Here is a 20,741-nt window from a genome sequence, read left to right as displayed (position 1 = left end):
CAGAGCAAGCAGCGCATTTTGCAATCCTAATGAAATTCCTAAACAGTGGACTGTGATGTAACTGTATTGAGCAAAGTGTGTGTCCTAAACCTTGACCTTGATGCTGGACACCGTCCCTTGAGAGCTAAATGAGCAAAGAGGCCACAATGATTCATTCCATTCCTCTCTTGCACAGTGTATCATATATCCATCTGCTTTCACCCTGTCATCTCCACAAGCATATCTCCTACATACTGTTGCCATATGCAGGTATACAGCTATTTTACCATAAAATTCTGATTTACTTTTACTCCCCAAATTCTGTAAAGGATGTTATGTAAGTATATACAGTACTTATGTAACCTTGCAGTTGAGAAAAAGGAGGAGAGGTTCCATATCAAATAAACTCTTTCTGACATTGAGCCACTGTTTTCCATCACAGTTTCTACAAAAGCACTTAACAGGATACACAAGATAGATAGTTTACAGTTAGCATGACCACAAAATACAGCGGGATATGATTGCAGCATAACAGGTTTACAAAATTTTAAAGGGGTCATATGATGCGATTTCAATTTTTCCTTTCTCTTTGGAGTGTTACAAGCTCTTGGTGCATGAAGAAGATCTGTAAAGTTGCAAAGACTAAAGTCTCAAATCCAAAGAGATATTCTTTATCAATGTTAAGACTCTGCCACACCCCCCTAAAACGGCTCATTCAAACACGCCCCCACATCTCTACTTCACTATGTGGAAATATTTGCGTAAAAAGGCGTGGTTTCAGTAACCGCAGTTAGTGTTGAAGCAGCCATGTCAGGGAGATGCTGTGTGTATCTAGGTGAAAGCAAAAGAACTTTATTTGGCCTTACGAAAGTAGATGCATTTAGGATTCTTATACTTACAACAGAACAGCAATGCATTTTATGGACGACCGTTTTGTGAACCTAGGAGAGGAGGTAATTCAGACTTTGCTATGACAATCTGGCTCTTCTGAATCAGCTACTGTAAGTAATAACATTTATTTTGTTATTAGTTTAAGTATTTGCTATTGACTGTTCAAATGCGGTGTTTTGCGCGTTGTGTATGTGTCTGTGTGTGTGTACGGGAGAGAGAGAGACAGGGTCACACGGTGGAGTCAGCTGTCTTAACCGTCCGTGGCTTGTGTACTGCAAACACATACAAGCTTCATCATGTGTCTGTGGCGCGACTCTGTTCCCCTTTCTGGCTTGAACTGATGGTAAAACTAAGGACATTATTAACTGTCCTTACATTTATTTTGAAAGTTAAAGCTTGTGATTATGGAAAGGGGTGTTACATTTCCAAAGAGTGCCTGCGGTGTTCGGCCAATCACAATGCACTGGGTCAGTTGGCCAATCAGAGCAGACTGCGCTTGTCAGGAGGAGGGACTTTGTAAAAAAACGACACGTTTGAGAGAGGCAGGGCATAGAGGACCTATAATAATGCACAGTATTTGAAAAATAATGTGTTTTTTTGAACATTAAAGCATGTCAACATATTCTGTTTCTCCAAATACAAAAAATAATGATCTTTAAAAAAGCATCATATGACCCCTTTAAAGTACATTTCCAAAATGTAACTTTCATTTGAAATATTATCAAATTTTCCTGTTTAATCTTTATAGTAACTAGCAAGTAATTGGATATTTTGTTTATACATACTTGTGTTATTATATTATATTGTTTATATCATCTTTCTTTAGCATTAAATTTTAAGGTTATAGACAGATTCCATTTTTATCTTTATTTATGCTTAAACATTGATATTTTGGCTTTTGATTTTGTCTCAACAATCCACAAATACAAAAGACACACACACACACACACACACACACACACACACACACACACACACACAAATAATAATAATAATCAAGAACTTGCCATAATCTAAAACTGAATGTCAGCAATAACAAAGTATTCTCCTGACAAAAGAACAAATGTCTGGTGAACCATTGAAAAGTTGTTTTGATATACACTTAATTTATGAGCCAACGGCACATAACTGACCACAGTCTAACCACAACCACAATTTCTTGGAGTACTGCTAAAAAAATCTAAAAGTCCCCCAGAACCTTTCCAAAGCAGGAGTATGTTGTTGTATTCTTCTTACATCACTTACAACAAGGAACATTCTGTTCTTTAAAACAGCTGAATTCCTCCAAGAAGATAAAATCAAGAAACCACATCTGACTTTCACAGTATTTAGGCAGCTGAAAACCTTTTAACTTTGACAGGTTTGGTCAAGCCAAGTCAAGTGCAACCTTTACGTATGATGATTCTCTATGGCCTTTTGTAAGAGAACACTTACAGATGAAAAAGACGGCACAGAGAGCATATTCTGTGCTAAATCTTTTCTGAAAACAGTCCTGATGCATTATAATCTGCGATATGAGCACTGTCACCCTTTCTTTATTATTCTTCATCAAGAGAATTATGATGTGGAATGAAAACAATAAAAACTTCTTAAGATCATGCACATATGTTTTGGGTAACAGTTATTTTTATGAGCATGGTGATACTTAAAATACCATTCTAACCATAGTGTGTCTGCTGACTGGAGGAGAACCATCTGTGGTACAGTATACCGTCACGTTCATTACTCCCAGCCCCTCACTGTCCCTGCAGTGTCGATGGGTTGCAGGGATTCCGGGTGCTTGATCCACACTGGGGCCTTTACTGAGAACATTTAAGCCAGTGGAATTTCCTCTTGTGCAGCCCACTAAGCCAAAGGATTCCTCAAGATCAGCTAAACAGTGAGGAGGCACGTGCATCTCCCTGTGCTTGTGAAAGAGACAGAGAGAAAGTAAACAGTAAAATATGCAGTGAGCATGAAGCAGGAGAGTAAGATAGACAGTGTTGCACAGTGCAACCAAGACTGCTTATTTTATGAGATTATTAAATGCAGAAACATTTTAAAATGTGCTCTGCTATTCAAAAGTTTGTGGACAGTAAGATTTTTTTTTCTAATTAATTGAAGAAATTAAGACCTTTATTCGGCAGAATGCATTAAATTGTTTAAATGTGACAATGTTCATAATGTTACAAAATCTTTTATATTTAAAACCATGTTTTAAACTGTATTAACAGGCAAAATAGCTGTTAATAATAACACAATATAAATGTTCATAAATGAAAATAATTGCATTTCATTTTCCCTTTTTCATTTATTGAAAACACACCATCTAGATTTTTTTACTGTGTTGTAGTTCTGGCATTTAAACATTTTGAATCTACTTGCCAAGAGCAAATACATATATTGGTATTTTTGTCATGTAGTCCGAATATATTAAGATACAGTACCATTCAAACTGTTCATACCATTGGGGTTAGTAAGTTTTAGTTTTTTTTAAGAAATTAATACTTTTATCCAGCAAGGATACAAACTATTTGACAGTAAAAAAAACATTTATAATGTTACAAAATATTTATATTTTCTATTTCAAATAAATGCTGTTCTTTTGCTTTTTCTATTCATCAAAGAATCCTGACCCATAAAAAAATAAATAAATTAATATTAAGCAGCACAAATGTTTTCAGAATTTATGATGACAATAATAATAATTTTATATAATTGTAATTTTGATTAAGTAATTGCAGCCTTGGTCAGCATTAGAGACTTTTGAACGGTAGTGTGTATATTGAGAACACCAAGCTAAAGTCACTTATGCAATAGTTCTAGAACTCTAAACTATGCAAACATAAGCAAACGATGAAATATTATGTTTATCCCATTTCAAGAAAGTTGCACAAGATGGGAGGCTTGACAGGGACATCCTACCATAGTTTGTTCACTGGGTATAGTGTTCTCAGTGAAAAGAGATATCTGTGAAATTGCATATATATGAACATAGCCTCAGCAAGTGTTTGGACAAAGTAGCCTAATTCACTTGACTAATCCATCAATTAACATCTTGTGAAATGAAAAGCTGCATGTTTGTGGAAACAAACCTATCATTATCCAATGGCTTTTAACTTCAAACTATTGCTTCCAGCTAAAACATGAGTGCTGTATACTATTGCATTTTCTAGTGAAAATGTTGTCTCCTTTAAATGAGGAGAGAAATCAGACACCATTTATAAGCAAAAACAGTCCAAAACGGTTCTGAACTTCTAAATTTAACATGACAGGACAACAGGGGATGAACTTTTTCACTGGAGGAAATGTTATGAATTATGGACTGGTATTTTTGTCCAGAAGTGACGGATTAAAGTTATTGCACCTTAATGATTTGCTTATTTCAAACACTTTTTGCTTCACAAGATGTTAATGGAATCATGTGGATTATTGTGATGCTTTTATCAGCTGTTTGGACTCTCATTCTGATGCCACCCATTCACTACAGATGATGTAACAAGTGATGTAATGCTAAATTTCTTCAAAATTGTTCCAATGAAGATATAAACTCATTTACATGGATGGTCTGACTGTAAGAAAATTTTCAGCAAATTTTAATTTTGGTGAGAACTATTCATTTAAAATCTTCTACATAAAATTTGGTAGATTTTATACATCTTGAAACAGCTTTAACCTTCAGTGACTTTTTGGTACTTTCAGTTCTGCGCTGTGCAGCCACTTTTTCTAACAAACAAAGAAAGATATTTGCGTCATCAAATCAGAGAAGTTCTTTAAATAAACCAACGAAAGAAGAAACTTTGCTGGCTTTACTTGCTATCTTCTCTTCCTCTTTCATTCTGTGTCAGTACATCTGGCTGCCAAGAAGCAAGCAGGATGAAAAATGTATGTAGGCTATCACCCTCCTGTTTTCCTTCGGGCAGAACAATCTCTGACCACATGAACCACACAAGGACTCTAAACAGAGGCCAAAAAAGGCCAGGTATCAAAGACAGGCTACAGGAACAGAGAAAGACTCACATGGGACAAGGAATTGTGTCCCTAAACTAGAAGTTCAACGGTCAGCTGAGCACTTTGAGCTAAAACAACTACATCCCTTCATAGAAAACTACAGCATAGCATTGGCATGTAGCAGCAATACTCACTACTAAATTAATTACATGAGTAAACATTTAATAAAATAAATAATAACAGAGGATGGGCATGGGACATAAATTCTAAAAGGAGTTTCTAGTGTAGTAATACAGCTTAAAATTATAACCTTGAAATGTTATTACAGAAAGTGGACAGTAAGTGTAGATGTTGCCCTCTGCTGGATTTCATGAGACATTGTCCAGAATACCATTGACTTCCAAACAAGTTAAAGTGCAACATTCGAATACACAGAAATATAGTTAAAAACAACAACAAAAAACAACATCACAAGCAGAAAATGTATCAAATTATATTTTATTTCATTCTACTTTTCTCTTCTGTAAACCTGATTTAAAAATATAATACCAAAAAAATTTAATGTGATTTTTCTGGACATTTTTTAAAATGTAAAATTAATACTTTTGAGTATTTGGGTGTGGGGTTTGGCAAAAACCTGAAAAGAGTATGCCAATAGTTCAGTTGTGCCTAGTTGAACTGTGCCAAACACTAGCAAACAACAGGATGATTAGCTTAAAATAAACAGCACACTCACTCACAAAAATAGTTCAAAGTCTGTATATGACAGAAAGTACAAAGAAAATGTAAAGCCTTGATGATGTAAAAATAATTATCTCAGAGAGCCGTCTCTTTAGATTCTGTCACCGCTGGGGCTGGATGAAAGGTCAGAATTTCAGTGAAGGTGAGTTCTGGGGTCAAAGAGGGAATAGAAGAAACAGAGGTGGAGAGAAAAACAGACAAAAAAGGGAAACCGGTTATTTCTTAACTCTCCAAAATAAACTTTCCCATACATAAGAGTAAAATACTAACTAAGGTTGTATCTTCATTGTACCCAGTGGATCCTCTGCAGTGAATGGGTGCCGTCAGGATGTGTCCAAACAGCTGATAAAAATATCACGATAATCCACATGACTCCAGTCAATCACTTAATGTCTTGTGAAGTGAAAAGCTGTCATTATGGCATTTTAAGTCCATCACCTGTTGTCCTCACATCAAAATCCATCACCGTATTTGTTTATTGACATAATTGTTTTTGCTTGTAAACAGTGATTGATCTGTGCATATTTCTCTCCTGATTCATATGACTTTTCACTGGAGAAAGCAATATTATGGACAGAGGACTAAAACAGAGTTAAAAATGTCATGATGGATTTTTTTTATTACATGAATGCAGCTTTTCACTTCACTAGATGTGAAGTGATGGACTGGAGTCATGTGCATTACTTGTGGAATATTGTGATGTTGTTATCAGCTGTTTGAACTCTCATTCTGACGGCACCCATTCACTGCAGCAGATCAATTGACGAGCAAGGGAGGAAATGCTAAATTTGCTCCCAATCTGGATGGCCTGGGTTAAGTAAAATTTGAAGTACAGAACTAATGATACGTGATTACTGGTTGCCTAATCCATTACACCGTTATCGTGAATTTAAAGTCACTCATATAAAGATTTTAAGTTCATGTGTGGAACAACCCCAAACCTACTTTTCCATTTCTCCAATGACTGCTCAGCCTCATCCAGTGAATGGTCATACGGTGGGGCCTCTGTCTCCTCCTCTGGTTCACGAAAATCTGAGAAGAAAGGAAGCGCCAGTCCTTCTGCTGCTGTTATTCTACTTTCAGGGTCCAGGAGCAACATGCTCTCTAACACATGAATCGCTGAGAAGGAGATCAAAACACAGTCAATAACAAACTGAAAACTGATTATGTGACATTCATACTTGTTTTCATCAAATACATTCATTAAAGATGCTGTCAAAAGTTGCTTTGAATAAAACGCCTGCCAAATGCATAAATGTAAATGAAGTTGATAAAAAGCTATGAATATTTTATGTATGTCATCAACATTTTAGGTTAAATTTTTTAGGAATTTCTTTTTTGGTTTTGGTGTTTTTTTTTAAAGAACAAATATTCAATGTAATCTCAAAATGCATGCATCTTAAATTAAAATGCTTTTTAAAATACTTTCACATGGATTAGTTATAATTATGATATGTCTACTATATAATATGTGATAATCCTGATTAAAAATTTGAAAAAATACACATTCATTCCCTTTTTGCATTAAGCAAGAGAGAAAACACTCTTACCTTGTGGGTTAACATTTGGTAACAATGTCCGAAGATCTTTCTTTTTAAGTTTTGGTAACTTTGCTATGTAGTTTCTAGCCTAGAAAAAAATATAATGTGGTTTAGATTTTTACATCTCACAATATATCTGGTGAGAGGTCTGCAAACTAGTCTTAGTATGAAAATATGACTGAAACAGACATCTTCAGACTGGAGTTTGGCTGTGAACTCTTTTGTGGGCGTCCCTGTAATCTTCATGATCTCCATCAGCTGATCCAGGTCTGGTGGAAAACAGTTAAGGATTCAAATATAGTGGGGATGAGATTTAGGGAAATAATCAGCACATCAGAAATACAATATTCTCCTAAATTTGTACATAAAATCAGCTTTCCTGCGAGGAAGGATACGGTCATTTCCTTTGAAAAGTGGTTTCCCTAGCAGCATCTCTGCCATGATGCAGCCGACTGACCAGATGTCCACTGATGGGAAACATTTAATCAAACACAAACATACCTCTGTATTATCATCAGTTTAAATAGCAATTGTGCATTATTTCATTAATCCAGAACTTTCTATTGCGTTTATGAGAGCAATAAAATAGACTAACACTGATCTTTATTTAGTATTAACATTTGCTTTTAATCACAGTATGGATAGTGTTTCACAATACAGTACAGAGCAACCTCAGTTAATACTCAAAAAATGCATGCAACCAGTAAATTCTAATAAATTACTATAAAAAGATTAGTGCGTGCAACATATAACTAACCAGTTTGTGTGTAATGCATCCAGCTAAGAATGACCTCAGGCGCTCTGTACCAACGTGTCACAACATAGCCCGTCATTTCACTGTCTGCTTGCCGAGCTAGACCAAAATCCAGGATCTGTAATATAAGACAGAAGGCTTTATCTCGACAAGAGGCACACAGCATGAATATGCAAAATACCACTTCATGGTAAGATGCAGTACCTTAAGCTCACACTCCTCATTTATTGCCAGATTGCCTGGTTTGAGATCCTGCAGGTTTTAACAGATGAAGTCAGAGGTTTTGCAGTGAGAAATACATGTGTGCATATGTATTTATGATTAAAACAACCTTACGCACCCTGTGAATGATTCCAGCAGCATGGATATACTGTGAACACAAAGAGATGTATGGCAATATATTTGAGAGAGCAAGTAAGTATTACTAAAAACTTACAATACTCACTTTGAGTCCTCTTAATATTTGGTAGACCAGATACTGGACCCTGTCCTCTGATAGTCTCTCCATTTTCATTAACTTTCCTAGATCAGTACCCATGAAAGGCATGACCAAGTAACTGTGCAAAGGATAGGGAGAATCAGATGATGACCATGCATCCAAGAATCACTATACACATCCAAAACAATCACAGCTAGACCAAATTGTCAAAGCACTTGTAAAATACTCACAAGTCATGGAATCTGTCTAGAGAAAGGTCTGCAGTGAAAACATCCAGGAGCCCAATAACCTGTACGGGTTCAAGCAGAAAAAGTAGTTGTTGAATACAGCACAGCATGAAGCCTGCAAATCTGTTAATTTATGACAGGACATATGAGAAACCCTGGAGTGTCAATCTTTGGTGTCCTACATTATCATGCTTCATGTGTTTGAGCAGCCTGAGCTCCCGATAAGCTCTTTTGGCAAACAGGTCAGACTGGAAGGGACGATGGAGTTTCTTGATGGCCACCTTTGCCCCTGTCCTCCGGTCAAATGCATAGCTGAGGAGTAAATCACCAGTTGTAAATGCTATGCATTTCAAACTAGAGTACATCAATTTAAATGTTATAGCCATTGAATTATCATATAGCTATTATGTAAACCAAAGTATTATCAATTTTAATGTTTTAAAAACAACAACAACAAATAGTGTAATCAAAAAAGTAATCAAATAGTGACTACAGTTTTCAATGTACAAACCCATTCCAAGATCCAAAAAAGTTGGGACACTGTACAAATTGTGAGTAAAAAAAAGAATGGAATAATTTACAAATCTCATAAACTTATATTTTATTCACAATAGAATATAGATAACATATCAAATGTTGAAAGTGAGACATTTTGAAATGTCATGCCAAATATTGGCTCATTTTGGATTTCATGAGAGCTACACATTCCAAAAAAGTTGGGACAGGTAGCAATAAGAGGGCCGGAAAAGTTAAATGAACATATAAGGAACAGCTGGAGGACCAATTTGCAACTTATTAGGTCAATTGGCAACATGACTGGGTATAAAAAGAGCCTCTCAGAGTGGCAGTGTCTCTCAGAAGTCAAGATAGGCAGAGGATCACCAATTCCCCTAATGCTGCGGGGAAAAATAGTGGAGCAATATCAGAAAGGAGTTACTCAGAGAAAAATTGCAAAGAGTTTGAAGTTATCATCATCTACAGTGCATAATATCATCCAAAGATTCAGAGAATCTGGAACAATCTTTGTGAGTAAGGGTCAAGGCCGGAAAACCATACTGGATGCCCGTGATCTTCGGGCCCTTAGACGGCACTGCATCACATACAGAAAAGCTACTGTAATGGAAAAACACAACATGGGCTCAGGAATACTTCCAGAAAACATTGTCGGTGAACACAATCCACCGTGCCATTCGCCGTTGCTGGCTAGAACTCTATAGGTCAAAAAAGAAGCCATATCTAAACATGATCCAGAAGCGCAGATGTTTTCGCTGGGCCAAGGCTCATTTAAAATTGACTGTGGCAAAGTGGAAAACTGTTCTGTGGTCAGACGAATCAAAATTTTAAGTTCTTATTGGAAAACTAGGACACCATGTCATCCAGACTAAAGAGATGTTATCAGCACTCAGTTCAGAAGCCTGCATCTCTGATGGTATGGGGTTGCATGAGTGCGTGTGGCATGGGCAGCTTACACATCTGGAAAGGCATCAACATCAACATATGCTCCCATCCAGACTTCGTGTCTTTCGGGGAAGACCTTGCATTTTCCAACATGACAAAGCCAGACCACATACTGCATCAATTACAACATCATGGCTGTGTAGAAGAAGGATCCGGGTACTGAAATGGCCAGCCTGCAGTCCAGATCTTTCACCCATAGAAAACATTTGCCGCATCATAAAGAGGAAGATGCGACAAAGAAGACCTAAGACAGCTGAGCAACTAGAAGCCTGTATTAGACAAGAATGGGACAACATTCCTATTCCTGAACTTGAGCAACTTGTCTCCTCAGTCCCCAGACGTTTGCAGACTGTTATAAAAAAAAGAGGGGATGCCACACAGTGGTAAACATGGCCTTGTCCCAACTTTTTTGAGATGTGTTGATGCCATGAAATTTAAAATCAACTTATTTTTCCCTTAAAATCATACATCTTCTCAGTTAAACATTTGATATGTCATCTATGTTGTATTCTGAATAAAATATTGAAATTTGAAACTTCCACATCATTGCATTCTGTTTTTATTCACAATTTGTACAGTGTCCCAACTTTTTTGGAATCAGGTTTGTAACTACTACTGTATTTAGATACTAACTGATTCCAATAGTGTCTATTTAATCTATCCCTCAAGTTAAAACTAGTCTACGACAACTAGAATAGACACTAGAAACTATTTAAATAGCTACAAGTAAAACTGTAATAGGTTTGAGCAACTGGAAAACGTACTACAGCATTCATAAATTAATAAATATCTGAACCAGGTTCCCACAGAATTCAATGGCAATAAAATTTGTTACCAGTAAAAATGAAATTACTTGTCACTAACTAGGGTAGTGACAAGTAGCAAAGGAATAAATATTATTATATTAATTTTGAACTAATTATAGTATAATTTATAATATGGCAAAAGAATCTCTCACTTGTGCTTATGCCGCGTTCCAGGCAACCCGTAACCCGTGTTTTTCCAACCTTCTACTCGTGAAAGTGCACTGGAACGGCAGTCAGACCCGTGAACTCGTACTAGATCGATGTACTCCGAGTTTATGCAAGTGGTACACGTTAGAAATAGATTTTAGGACAATATAACGTTGCAATAAAACTAATAATCTAGCTACAATTCCTTGCGCACAGGCAGTTTGGCGTGACTTGCCTGGAACGTTACAAAGTCGTTAGTCAGGGTTTGAAGTCGTGATTTACGGGCTCAAAAACCTGCCTGAAACGCAGCATTAACTACCTCCTTCCACATCATTTGTTTTGAATAGACGCCAGATACACGGATCTGCCAGAGTGACGATGCATTACGTGTTTCTGAAATGTAAAGCACGAATCTTTCCAGGAAGTACAGAAAATGAGAGTACACTCACCATACTGTACCATATGCCCCCGTCCCCACCTGTTTCAGATCTCTGTATCTCTCCGGCACTTCCCAAAAGGTTTTATTCACCTCCTGGCGATAATAACCAGGTCTTGATCGGACAGACATATTGGTGAATACCGCTTTAAATGTGCTACCTCGAGTCCAGCAGCTGTGATTTCCAGGTTACCTGAACTCTGATTATAGAAATCTACCTGTGCGCGTTCATAGACCGTGCGTGCCAGCGTAACCGCTCCCTCTCCGGCGTGGCCGTGTGTATGGCAAGCAGTTTTAACATAAAGCTGTTGTGTGTAAACCAAAGTTATATTTATTTTAATGTTACTAATACTTTAAAAAAGATATTAGTAAGTAACCAAATAGCGACCAATATCTTTCCCAGTGTCACTAGTATTCTAACTTAGTAACTAGGTTTCACTTTCAGCCATACCTGTCAACATTTGGATACCGAAATCCGGGAAACTCCGGGGGGCGGGGCGGGGCGGTTGGGGGTGGGGGGGTCTGCGGGGGCGGGACTCGACAGATGGGGGTTGGGTTTGGATACATGTAACAAGAAATTTTATGTACTTGAAGTACATGGAAACACCTTCATGTTAAATGCTAGGAAACACCTTCATGTTAAATACATGAGGTAAAGTACTTCAGGTATTTAACATGAAGGCGTTTCCTAGTGTTTCATATATCCAGAATTATAATTGTAAGTAGCAGACTTTGATAAAGTTTGAAATTGCGGGTGTGCCCCTTTGTGCCTCCACAGCGCGATTGTGCCTTTGGGATTTATTGTGCTGCGTTACGTAGTTTTTCCCACCGTGTCCGATACTGAAATCAGTTCGACATACTTTGCAAAAAGCGTGGGAATTGTCGATGCTGCTTCGTGATAAGAAATTAAATTCCAGCCAGCTGTTGTTATATTTGCAGCTATATTTAGTTTTTTCACCGTAGCACCACCTGAGCTTTCTAATGCCATTTTTAGTGACGCTTGATTCAAATTCCCCCATTTACCTGCGCAGATATCAACTGCGCAACAGAGCTGTAGGTTGCCAGGTTGATATGCTTTCAGCAAGGCAAAATAAGGGACACCCATTCACCCAAGGACACAAATAATCAGTGAGTAACTCATAGCTCAACAACAAACAATGAGAAAACATGCTCAAGTATATAAACGTGCAGCAGAATGCATAAATAGTCTTAAATTAAAACTAAATAATTATAACCAACCAATATTATTATTATTTTTTTTTTTTTTTTACAGTTCTGCAGCTGTTACCTACCTGGATGGAATGAATTTGTATTATTTATTTATTTTTTAAATTAATTAGCTTGAATTAGGACTACATTATTATGTAATTATTTGTCAAATTTTAATCTAAACAATTTAGCATTTTTTAAACTTTTTAAAATGCCAAATTGTATATGAAATATATGATTATTTATTATGTATATTTATGATTCATATCAATGATAAATTAATAAATAGGGTCTAACATGAATTATATTAATTCATCTGTCTAATAATGTCTAAAAATATAATAATTATGTCTACCAAGCTCTGATAATGTATGGAATATTATATTAACAGACTATACAAATTGTAATAAAACAATAGGCCTGTACCTATAGAAGCATGAATGTGTCTGTGAATTTGAATGTGAAGGTATGGTTCACACAAAATGAAATCAAGTCATAATTTACCCAGGTTGTTCTAAACCCGTATAAAGTTCCTTCTTCTGTTGAACACAAAAGATACTTTGAAGAATGTGTCTCAACTAAACTGGTTGTAACTTCCATAGTAATGTTGTATTGATTTGATATGGATGCATCATTTTACCTTTAAATATGGGATGATTCTGTATTTTAAGAGACGGGTGGCAACCCTATAACTATGATTCAAGTCCATCCCAGAAAACTGTCCATTCAGTACTAGGACAACTGGAATAAAAGCTAGTAATTATTTAAATAGTTACAAGTAAAACTGGAATAGGCATGAGCGTTATGTTGAAAACATTCTAAAGAATAACATTCAGAGTGTTTGCACTAAAAACTGAAAAGTGTCCTCTGCATTTTTAAAAAGTTTCTCATAAAGACAACAAAATGTTCTCCATTCACACGGATAAAAAAAAGGCTAAAAATGCTGTATTATGCATGCTAGGTCAGTAGTTGCTGATGTCACTTGGTAAATAAACACTATATGCTTGAGCACATGTGCACACAGCTTTGACAAATTATCATCTTTGTAGTTTACACAGAGACAACAACCATATAATTTTCAAAAACTTGCACTCTGAAACCTGTTTTCAAAAGTTTGCATTTTCAGGCCTCCAAAACGCTGTTGTAATGTAAACGAATGACGAAAAAAAAATGTATAAGAAGTTTTTAGTTGAAAATGCTGCTGTATAAAAACTGTTTCAGAAATTAACAGCTAATATCTGAACACAGTTTCCCAAAGAATTCAATGGCAATGAAATTTGTTCAAGTAAAAATGAGATAATTACTTGTCACTACTGGGATAGAGACTAGTAGTAAAGTCATTCTTATTATTATGTAATAAATATGTAATACTACATTCTAGATGCTAATGGAATACTTAGTATTCAAATTAAAGTTAGTGAAATTGAAAATGTCTTCTAATCATTATTAAATTACTTGTAATTAAAAAAGTATTAGTGCCATAAAATATATACCTGTTGGTTTAATGGAATAAATGTCAAAACAGCTTTCCATACATGAGTTGCGTCACTGAGACAAAATAACCAAGAACATGTTCGTCCTTCAGTGAATGTGAGAACTGCTGCATGTTTGTTCTTCCACAGCCTTGAAAAACATTAAAACGTGGGTTCGGGGAGTCCAATGCATTTTGGTCTTTTACAATATGAACAAAGAAGAATGCATGCTTCCGCTGTTATATGCAATAGATTACATGGAGATTTTTTATTTTTTTTTGTCTACAAGTGCTTGAATCTGTTGAAATCTGCCTTAATATATTTAGGTGCACTTCTGAACCGGTGTTAACATGTTGCCTAAGTACTGGGCCCCAGGCACAGACATTCCTCCCTAAAAGAAAATAATGAAAGCCGCTTCCCCACACACTCTTACCCAAATGTCTTTTACAAATGCAAAACATCATCTTCACAGAAATAATCCTGGTTTACAAAATTAGAACACAGAGCTGCTATTTGTCATGTTTATTAAATGAGTACTTTATCTTAGAAATATTGCATATTCATCAGGGAAGTTCATAAAAATTATATAAATAATGTCTGAAAAGTTCTTCACAGCTGTTGAAACTATGCTTAAAGACATTACAATTCTGTTAATTATATTTTGAACAAAATCAAAACGGCATTTCAGGAATAGATACAGATCATATGAAAATACAGTTCTACCTGCTGGCTCCAAAATTAAAATGTAAAATGAACACTTCTAATGATTTATGCATTTTCCAATTACACTTTAAAAAATGAATAAGGTGAAGCTGTGTGGTAAGGAAACTTAAAGTACTTAAGTGAAAATTAAAGTAAATGTAGTTGTTAAATAGATTATTCCAGCTACACATGAATTGTGTTAAATCAGTGGTTCATACATATATAACTACATGATTTAAATCTGTTTGTGCGTTTAAGCTTTGGAGCTTGGTTGATCAATGGCTTGTGCGTTTCACTTCAAATCCAAAGTCATTTTATATAAAGGCATAACTTCTATCTTTCAGACTCAGACCTGTCATGGTTAGACTAGGGGTATAAGTCATCATTTGTAACCAGTCAAATATACAGAGATAAATGTGCTGAATTTTCATTTAGCCCCCAACACATTATCTTACTGCACTTTTACCTGGTAGACAGGAGATTAATACCTCATTTAATACCTTCACTGACACCTCAACAGCTTCTGCAGGATTATTCTGCTTAAATGAGCAGGTTAGTTGTCATGAAGGTTTTATGATGATCAGATGACACAGATCTCATTGGCCCACATGGGGGGCTTGCTGTCATATGGGACAAGTACTCGAGCCTCTGCTCCTGAAGTATTCCCTTGTTCTCCGGTTTCATCTCTTTCTCCTGAATCCACCGCTCCTCCTCTTCCCACCCAGCCTGGCTTTTCAAGACCTTCCTGCACAGAGAACGGCTTTTCCAACACTTTCAGAACTCTCTGGACCTAATGAATTTGAGAAGACGACAAAGTCTAAATGCAGATTTTTAAGATTTTATGGAATTTATGCCATACAATCACATAAAATGAGAAATTATAAAAATCACAAATAAAAAACATTAACTTAAGAGATGCCATAACATTTATAACATCTGTTCAATAATAACGATTCAAGAATTTAGGGTCTGTAAAGTTTTTTTTTGTTTTTGAAATAAGTCTCTTAATAATATTGTGAAATATTATTACAACTTAAAACAAATGCTTTCCATTTTGATATATTTTAAAATGCAATTTTCAGCAGTCATTAATCCAGTCTTCAGTGTCACATGATTGTTTTATTCAAATATGCTGAAAAGTTGTGCTGCTCAGAGCATTTTATTTTTGTAAAAACTGTAGTAATTTTTTTTTTCTTTGATGAACAGCAAGATAAAATAATTTATTTAAAACAGAAATGTTTATAACAATGTAAAATTCCTAAACTGTCACTTTTGATCAATTGAATGTCCTTACTGAATAAAAGCATTAATTTTAGTCAAAAAAAAATAAAAAAAAATAAAAAACTCTTACTGACTCCAAACTTTTAAACGATAGTGTATGTCTCTTAGTAAAGAGTAAAACTGAAACAAAGCTTGTAAGGGCCCCACCTCTGAGAAGTCATCATTTTCAGCTGCCTCTACTGCATTCTGGGCGATGTAGTTTCTGAGAACCACATACGGGTTGTTGTTGTTCATCACACGTACTCTCTCCTCCTGCAATTCTTTCACATCAAGCCCTGATTCACACTCACAAGCAAGCCGCTGCTTGGGAATTGGAGAGACAATATATGCAAAAGTACATTGTAGTACGAAAAAAAAAAAAGAATTCATTACTTCTTCGATACTCTGAAGAATTTGATATTTCTTCAAGTCCTCTTAAGGTCTTTTTGATTTAAAAAAAATAATGCTTCACAATACATTTTTACTGTCAACAGGAAATGAATGCATCAGATCAGAAAAATTCAAAGCTTCCTTTCTATACCTGTATTTTTTGATCCAGCGGGACCAGTCTTCAGTCTGTTTGGCCCTTAGTTGCTCTGCAGTGGTGTCCATCAGCTCCTTTAATCTTGAGAGCCTTTCCAGCTGCCGGGCGACTGTCTTCCTGTCCGAAATCATCTGGAACAGTGCAGGGTTACTCTGAGCCATGGACAACAGCATCGCAAGTTCACTACATTGAAGGAAAGAAAACATCACTGAACAGAAATATGCAAATTAAGATATTTAACAATTTCTTTTTCAAAGGTTTGGGGTTGGTTATTTTTATTTAAACTTTATTTAATTTAAATTTTACATAAAAATTAATACTTTTTTCAGCAAGGATGCATTAAATTGATCAAAAGTGACCATAAAGACTTACAAAAAGTCTTTCCACAAAAACATTAAGCACCAAAACTGTTTTCAACATTGATAAATCATAATAAATGTTTCTTGAGCACCAAATCAGCATATTAGAATTATTTTTTAAGGATCACATGACACTGAAGACTGGAGTAAAGCTGCTGAAAATTCAGCTTAGCCATCACAGAAATAAATTACTTTTTAAAATATAGTAAAATATTATTTTACATTGTAATACATTTCACAATATAACTGTTTTTACTATATATTGGATCAAATAAATGCAGCCCTGGTGCGCATAAGAGCATAATCTCTTTTAAAAACATTTACAATTCTTTATGACTACAAACTTTTGCATGAAAGTGTACATGAGAATATACCCAGAGGTGTTACCGTGGATCCATGGTGGGTCTGTTTGCAGCTTTGAGCTCCTCTAGAGAGGCACACTGCTGCAGGAGAAGCTCTGTGGCTTGTTTTATAGCCTCAGTTTCATCTTCCCCCTCCTGCTGTGTTGGGCAGGAAATCTGACTCAAGCTACGGAAAGTGTTGGTGAAATCCGCACCTGAGAGGAGGAAAAGGTAGAGAGAAATCAGAGACAGAATAAAAATTTCCCCCTTTTCTAATATATTTGACACATCAAGACATTTTTCAGAACCATGAATAACACAATTGCTCCAGGATGATCGTTCCTCATACTATCTTCATACCTGTGTTATGCATAGTCTGCATAAGCTCTGTGATGAGTATCTCGTCCTCTGGTTCCTCCTTCCTCAGCAGACCCAGTTTCTTCCTCATGTTGCTCAGATAGAAGCCATTGTATATAGGTAGGTACTCATCCAGCACCTGTTCGGCCCGGTCCGGAGGTAGATCAGGTACCAGGGCTTCAGCGAGCCGAGCTAAATTCCAGCGGCAGATGGCCGGCTGGGCTTGGTAAGAATACCGGCCTGAAGTATCGGAAGCATTACAGATGAAATCTGGGTCAAAACTAGAAAGAAAAAAAACAAGGAAATTGATGTTCATGAATGCAAATGATTGCTGAACAGTCGGAATAATGTTTGAGGTTTATATCAGACTTTACCGGTCCATGAAGCCGAAAGGCCCATAGTCCAAAGTCAGGCCCAGGATGCTCATGTTATCAGTATTGAGGACTCCATGACAGAAACCCACACACTGCCACTGAGCCACCAGCCTTGCTGTTCGTAAGGTCACCTAGTAATAAAAGTGCATATTCAAGTACATATAGAAAAGCACAATAAAGACGGAAAGTTATATATGATATTGAATGATTTATCTAAAATATTACTAATCTAAATGTAGACAGAACAAGGGCACATGTCTGTGCCCATTATATCCTGTCAAAGCTTGAACTGCCATTATAAAATAAACAAACAAATAAATATTTTAGTAAAAAATACAATAAGAATTAAAATTAAATATTGTGTTAGTATCTATTCTCATAAGTCACAAATAAATTTAAATGTACAATAGTTCTATTTAAAGAAAATTTTATTTTTTATTTATTAGCTAATTTAATCACTGCTCAGTGCTAACATGCTCTAATATAGTCTCAGTGGATAAGAAGCTAAACCTGATGATGGTAGCCTGCCAAAGTCACTCGGGTAAATAAGGTCATTGAGCATAAGATGACTGCATGAGACCAACAAACAACTGCCGGAACTAAAAGAAAAATGGTGTGGCGTTTAAAATGGATCAACACCACAACCGCTGCACTGGTATTATTAAAAGCAATAAATAGACCTCAGTCTACCTCTCTGAAGAAAGCAGTATTCCTCTCAATGCGGTCTGAGTGATTCTGATGGATCTCTGGGTAGAAGCTCTCTATGACATAATCCAGCATCTGGGTTCTGATCTCATCGTGGCCATAGCTGGGACCTTGACGGCCAGTGAACTCATCAGCTCGTTTGAAGATCTCAAACGATCCAAACCTACATCAAGAATCAGGTCAACATCTTAACATCTAGAACAATGACCGCTACACCTAAAATACCTTTACAAGTGACACTATTTCAATGATAGATCTAAAAATGTAAGTGCTGTAAACCTATGTCAAAAAGAGATAGCTGAGACAGTGTTGTAATTGTTAGCTAAAACTATTTTTTTAATCAGTAATTTAAATAAAGCTGAAATAAAAAAAAATGAATATTTGATTAAAAAACCTTAAATTAAAATTATAATTTTTTCCTTGAATACTAACTAAAATAAAACAAGTTCAAGAACTAAAATTAATAAAACTAAAATAAAACTAAGCTAAATAGAATGAAAATGATGATGAAGAAGAAAGCACATTGAATTACTATAACTAAAAATAAAAAAATAAATACAAATATTAATAAATAATAATAGTACATAAAAACACTAAAGTAACACTTACTGGAGAAAGCATTTAGGTACAAAAAACAACAACAAAAGATTACCTAATAAAGCTGGGAGCAATGCGCAAGACCACAGAGCATCTTTCCATGCATGCATTTCCATCATAGAAGACATCCCTCAGGACTCGTGAATCTGACGTCACTACTGACCCAGCTCTTGTTGTTGGGACCCCCAAGGCAAAAACTGCCTCGCTGCACAGGAACTCGCGTATGCTGGAGCGCAAAACCTTTCGCCCATCTGCCTGTCTAAAAAAACACAAAGGACAAAAATTGGACAAAGATCTTAAGGAAAGGAAAGGAAAGTAAGGTGGAACTGACAGCTCCAGAATGATAATTTAATGTGAACAGTCAATGAGAATATCACAACATGATGTAGCACATAAAATGCTGACAAAGCAGCAGTGAAAATGCAGTAGCAGGCCTACCTAGAGTATGGTGTCAGTCCAGCACCCTTCACCTGAATCTCCCAGCGTCCAGTGGGATTCTCAAGCAGTAATTCAGGGCTCTGATCCACCGGGGCTTTCACTTCTCCGAGATAACATGCAGCTCCGTCCCCAAGCTGTCCTGCAAACTGTCCAAACTGGTGCCCGCAGTAGCAATGGGCAGCAGGCTCTGATCCTGGCATCACTTTAGATCCGCTGAGATACTCCGGGCCTAGTGGATCCTTCAGAACCTCATCAGCATCAAGACCCAGCAGTGCCAGAGCTGGACCTGAAACTGCCACAAACTTTGGGTTCTTCAGAGGGGTGGGTTGGACTCTAGAGAAGCAGGCCCCCCGGACCTGTCGGACCCCTGGTTCGGTGGACGGGTCCAGTGGAAGTTTTTTAAGAGCAACATTGTCAAACTCCAGTCGCTCAAGGCAAGGGCTCGTGTTTACGCCCATGTCTTCCATCCCCGCATGTGATAGCGATCTACGTAAAATAACAGCGGAACATGAGATTGAAAGCCGCGCTAGACGCGCTCCAGCAGAAGCCATTCACACCGTACCGATGTCTAACAAAGCTTGTTATTTAAGGAGGCTAGGGGAAAATGACAGTCATCCTTACGTAACTGCGAAGAGAACCAATATGTTCTCAAACGTCCAGGCTGCTGCAGACCGGAGCTTCTCAACGTCCACGGAAATCTGGTCCGTCGTTGTTTTTGTTCCCCCTAGAAACAAACACATAGGATTAGAACATTTACTCAGTCCGCACTTAATTTCACTGAAAAGGGAAAATTGCAGCATTTTGCTTTGACTTTATTTATAATATAGAATGACCATGTAGATGTCATGTAAATAAATTTGCAAACCATGCTTCTGAATTTGGGGGTACGAAACAAATAATTATGCAAATTACTAGTGATGTAGCTGTGAAACAATATGTTGTTATCATATACAGTAACCTTCAATAACAGCTGATACTGGAAGTCTGAACAAAAATATCTCAAACCTGGAAGACTTGGGAATTGTAATCTCATT

General features: G+C 36.5%; 2 protein-coding genes across 4 annotated transcripts; both read right to left on the bottom strand.

The window, feature by feature from the left end:
- Positions 1-5,282: 5,282 nt before the first annotated feature.
- On the bottom strand, positions 5,283-11,779 carry mapk12a (mitogen-activated protein kinase 12a). Its single transcript, XM_019122184.2, has 12 exons — positions 11,363-11,779; positions 8,685-8,814; positions 8,506-8,564; positions 8,282-8,393; positions 8,177-8,206; positions 8,041-8,088; positions 7,840-7,954; positions 7,478-7,549; positions 7,272-7,351; positions 7,092-7,170; positions 6,487-6,660; positions 5,283-5,690 (listed from the first exon to the last, which is right to left on the bottom strand). The coding sequence occupies exons 1-12, from the start codon at positions 11,479-11,481 to the stop codon at positions 5,617-5,619; spliced, it is 1,092 nt and encodes a 363-aa protein (XP_018977729.1). The 5' UTR covers positions 11,482-11,779; the 3' UTR covers positions 5,283-5,616.
- A 2,758-nt stretch (positions 11,780-14,537) lies between these two features.
- On the bottom strand, positions 14,538-20,484 carry LOC109109536 (protein adenylyltransferase SelO-1, mitochondrial). 3 transcript variants are annotated; one of them, XM_042775446.1, is made up of 10 exons: positions 20,329-20,484; positions 19,708-20,193; positions 19,325-19,528; positions 18,658-18,835; positions 17,968-18,098; positions 17,597-17,874; positions 17,283-17,451; positions 16,534-16,719; positions 16,161-16,317; positions 14,538-15,522 (listed from the first exon to the last, which is right to left on the bottom strand). In XM_042775446.1, exons 1-10 carry the CDS (start codon positions 20,445-20,447, stop codon positions 15,313-15,315), a joined length of 2,118 nt encoding a protein of 705 aa, XP_042631380.1. In that variant the 5' UTR covers positions 20,448-20,484; the 3' UTR covers positions 14,538-15,312. The 3 variants fall into 3 exon arrangements, with proteins under 3 accessions (XP_042631380.1, XP_042631382.1, XP_042631381.1); XM_042775448.1 differs by having other exon boundaries at positions 20,334-20,444; XM_042775447.1 differs by having other exon boundaries at positions 19,708-20,426.
- Positions 20,485-20,741: the final 257 nt, after the last annotated feature.

The sequence above is a fragment of the Cyprinus carpio genome, chromosome A18 (genome assembly GCF_018340385.1).
Source record: "Cyprinus carpio isolate SPL01 chromosome A18, ASM1834038v1, whole genome shotgun sequence".
NCBI lineage: Eukaryota > Metazoa > Chordata > Actinopteri > Cypriniformes > Cyprinidae > Cyprinus > Cyprinus carpio.
This window is presented reverse-complemented; position numbering and strand designations above follow the sequence as displayed.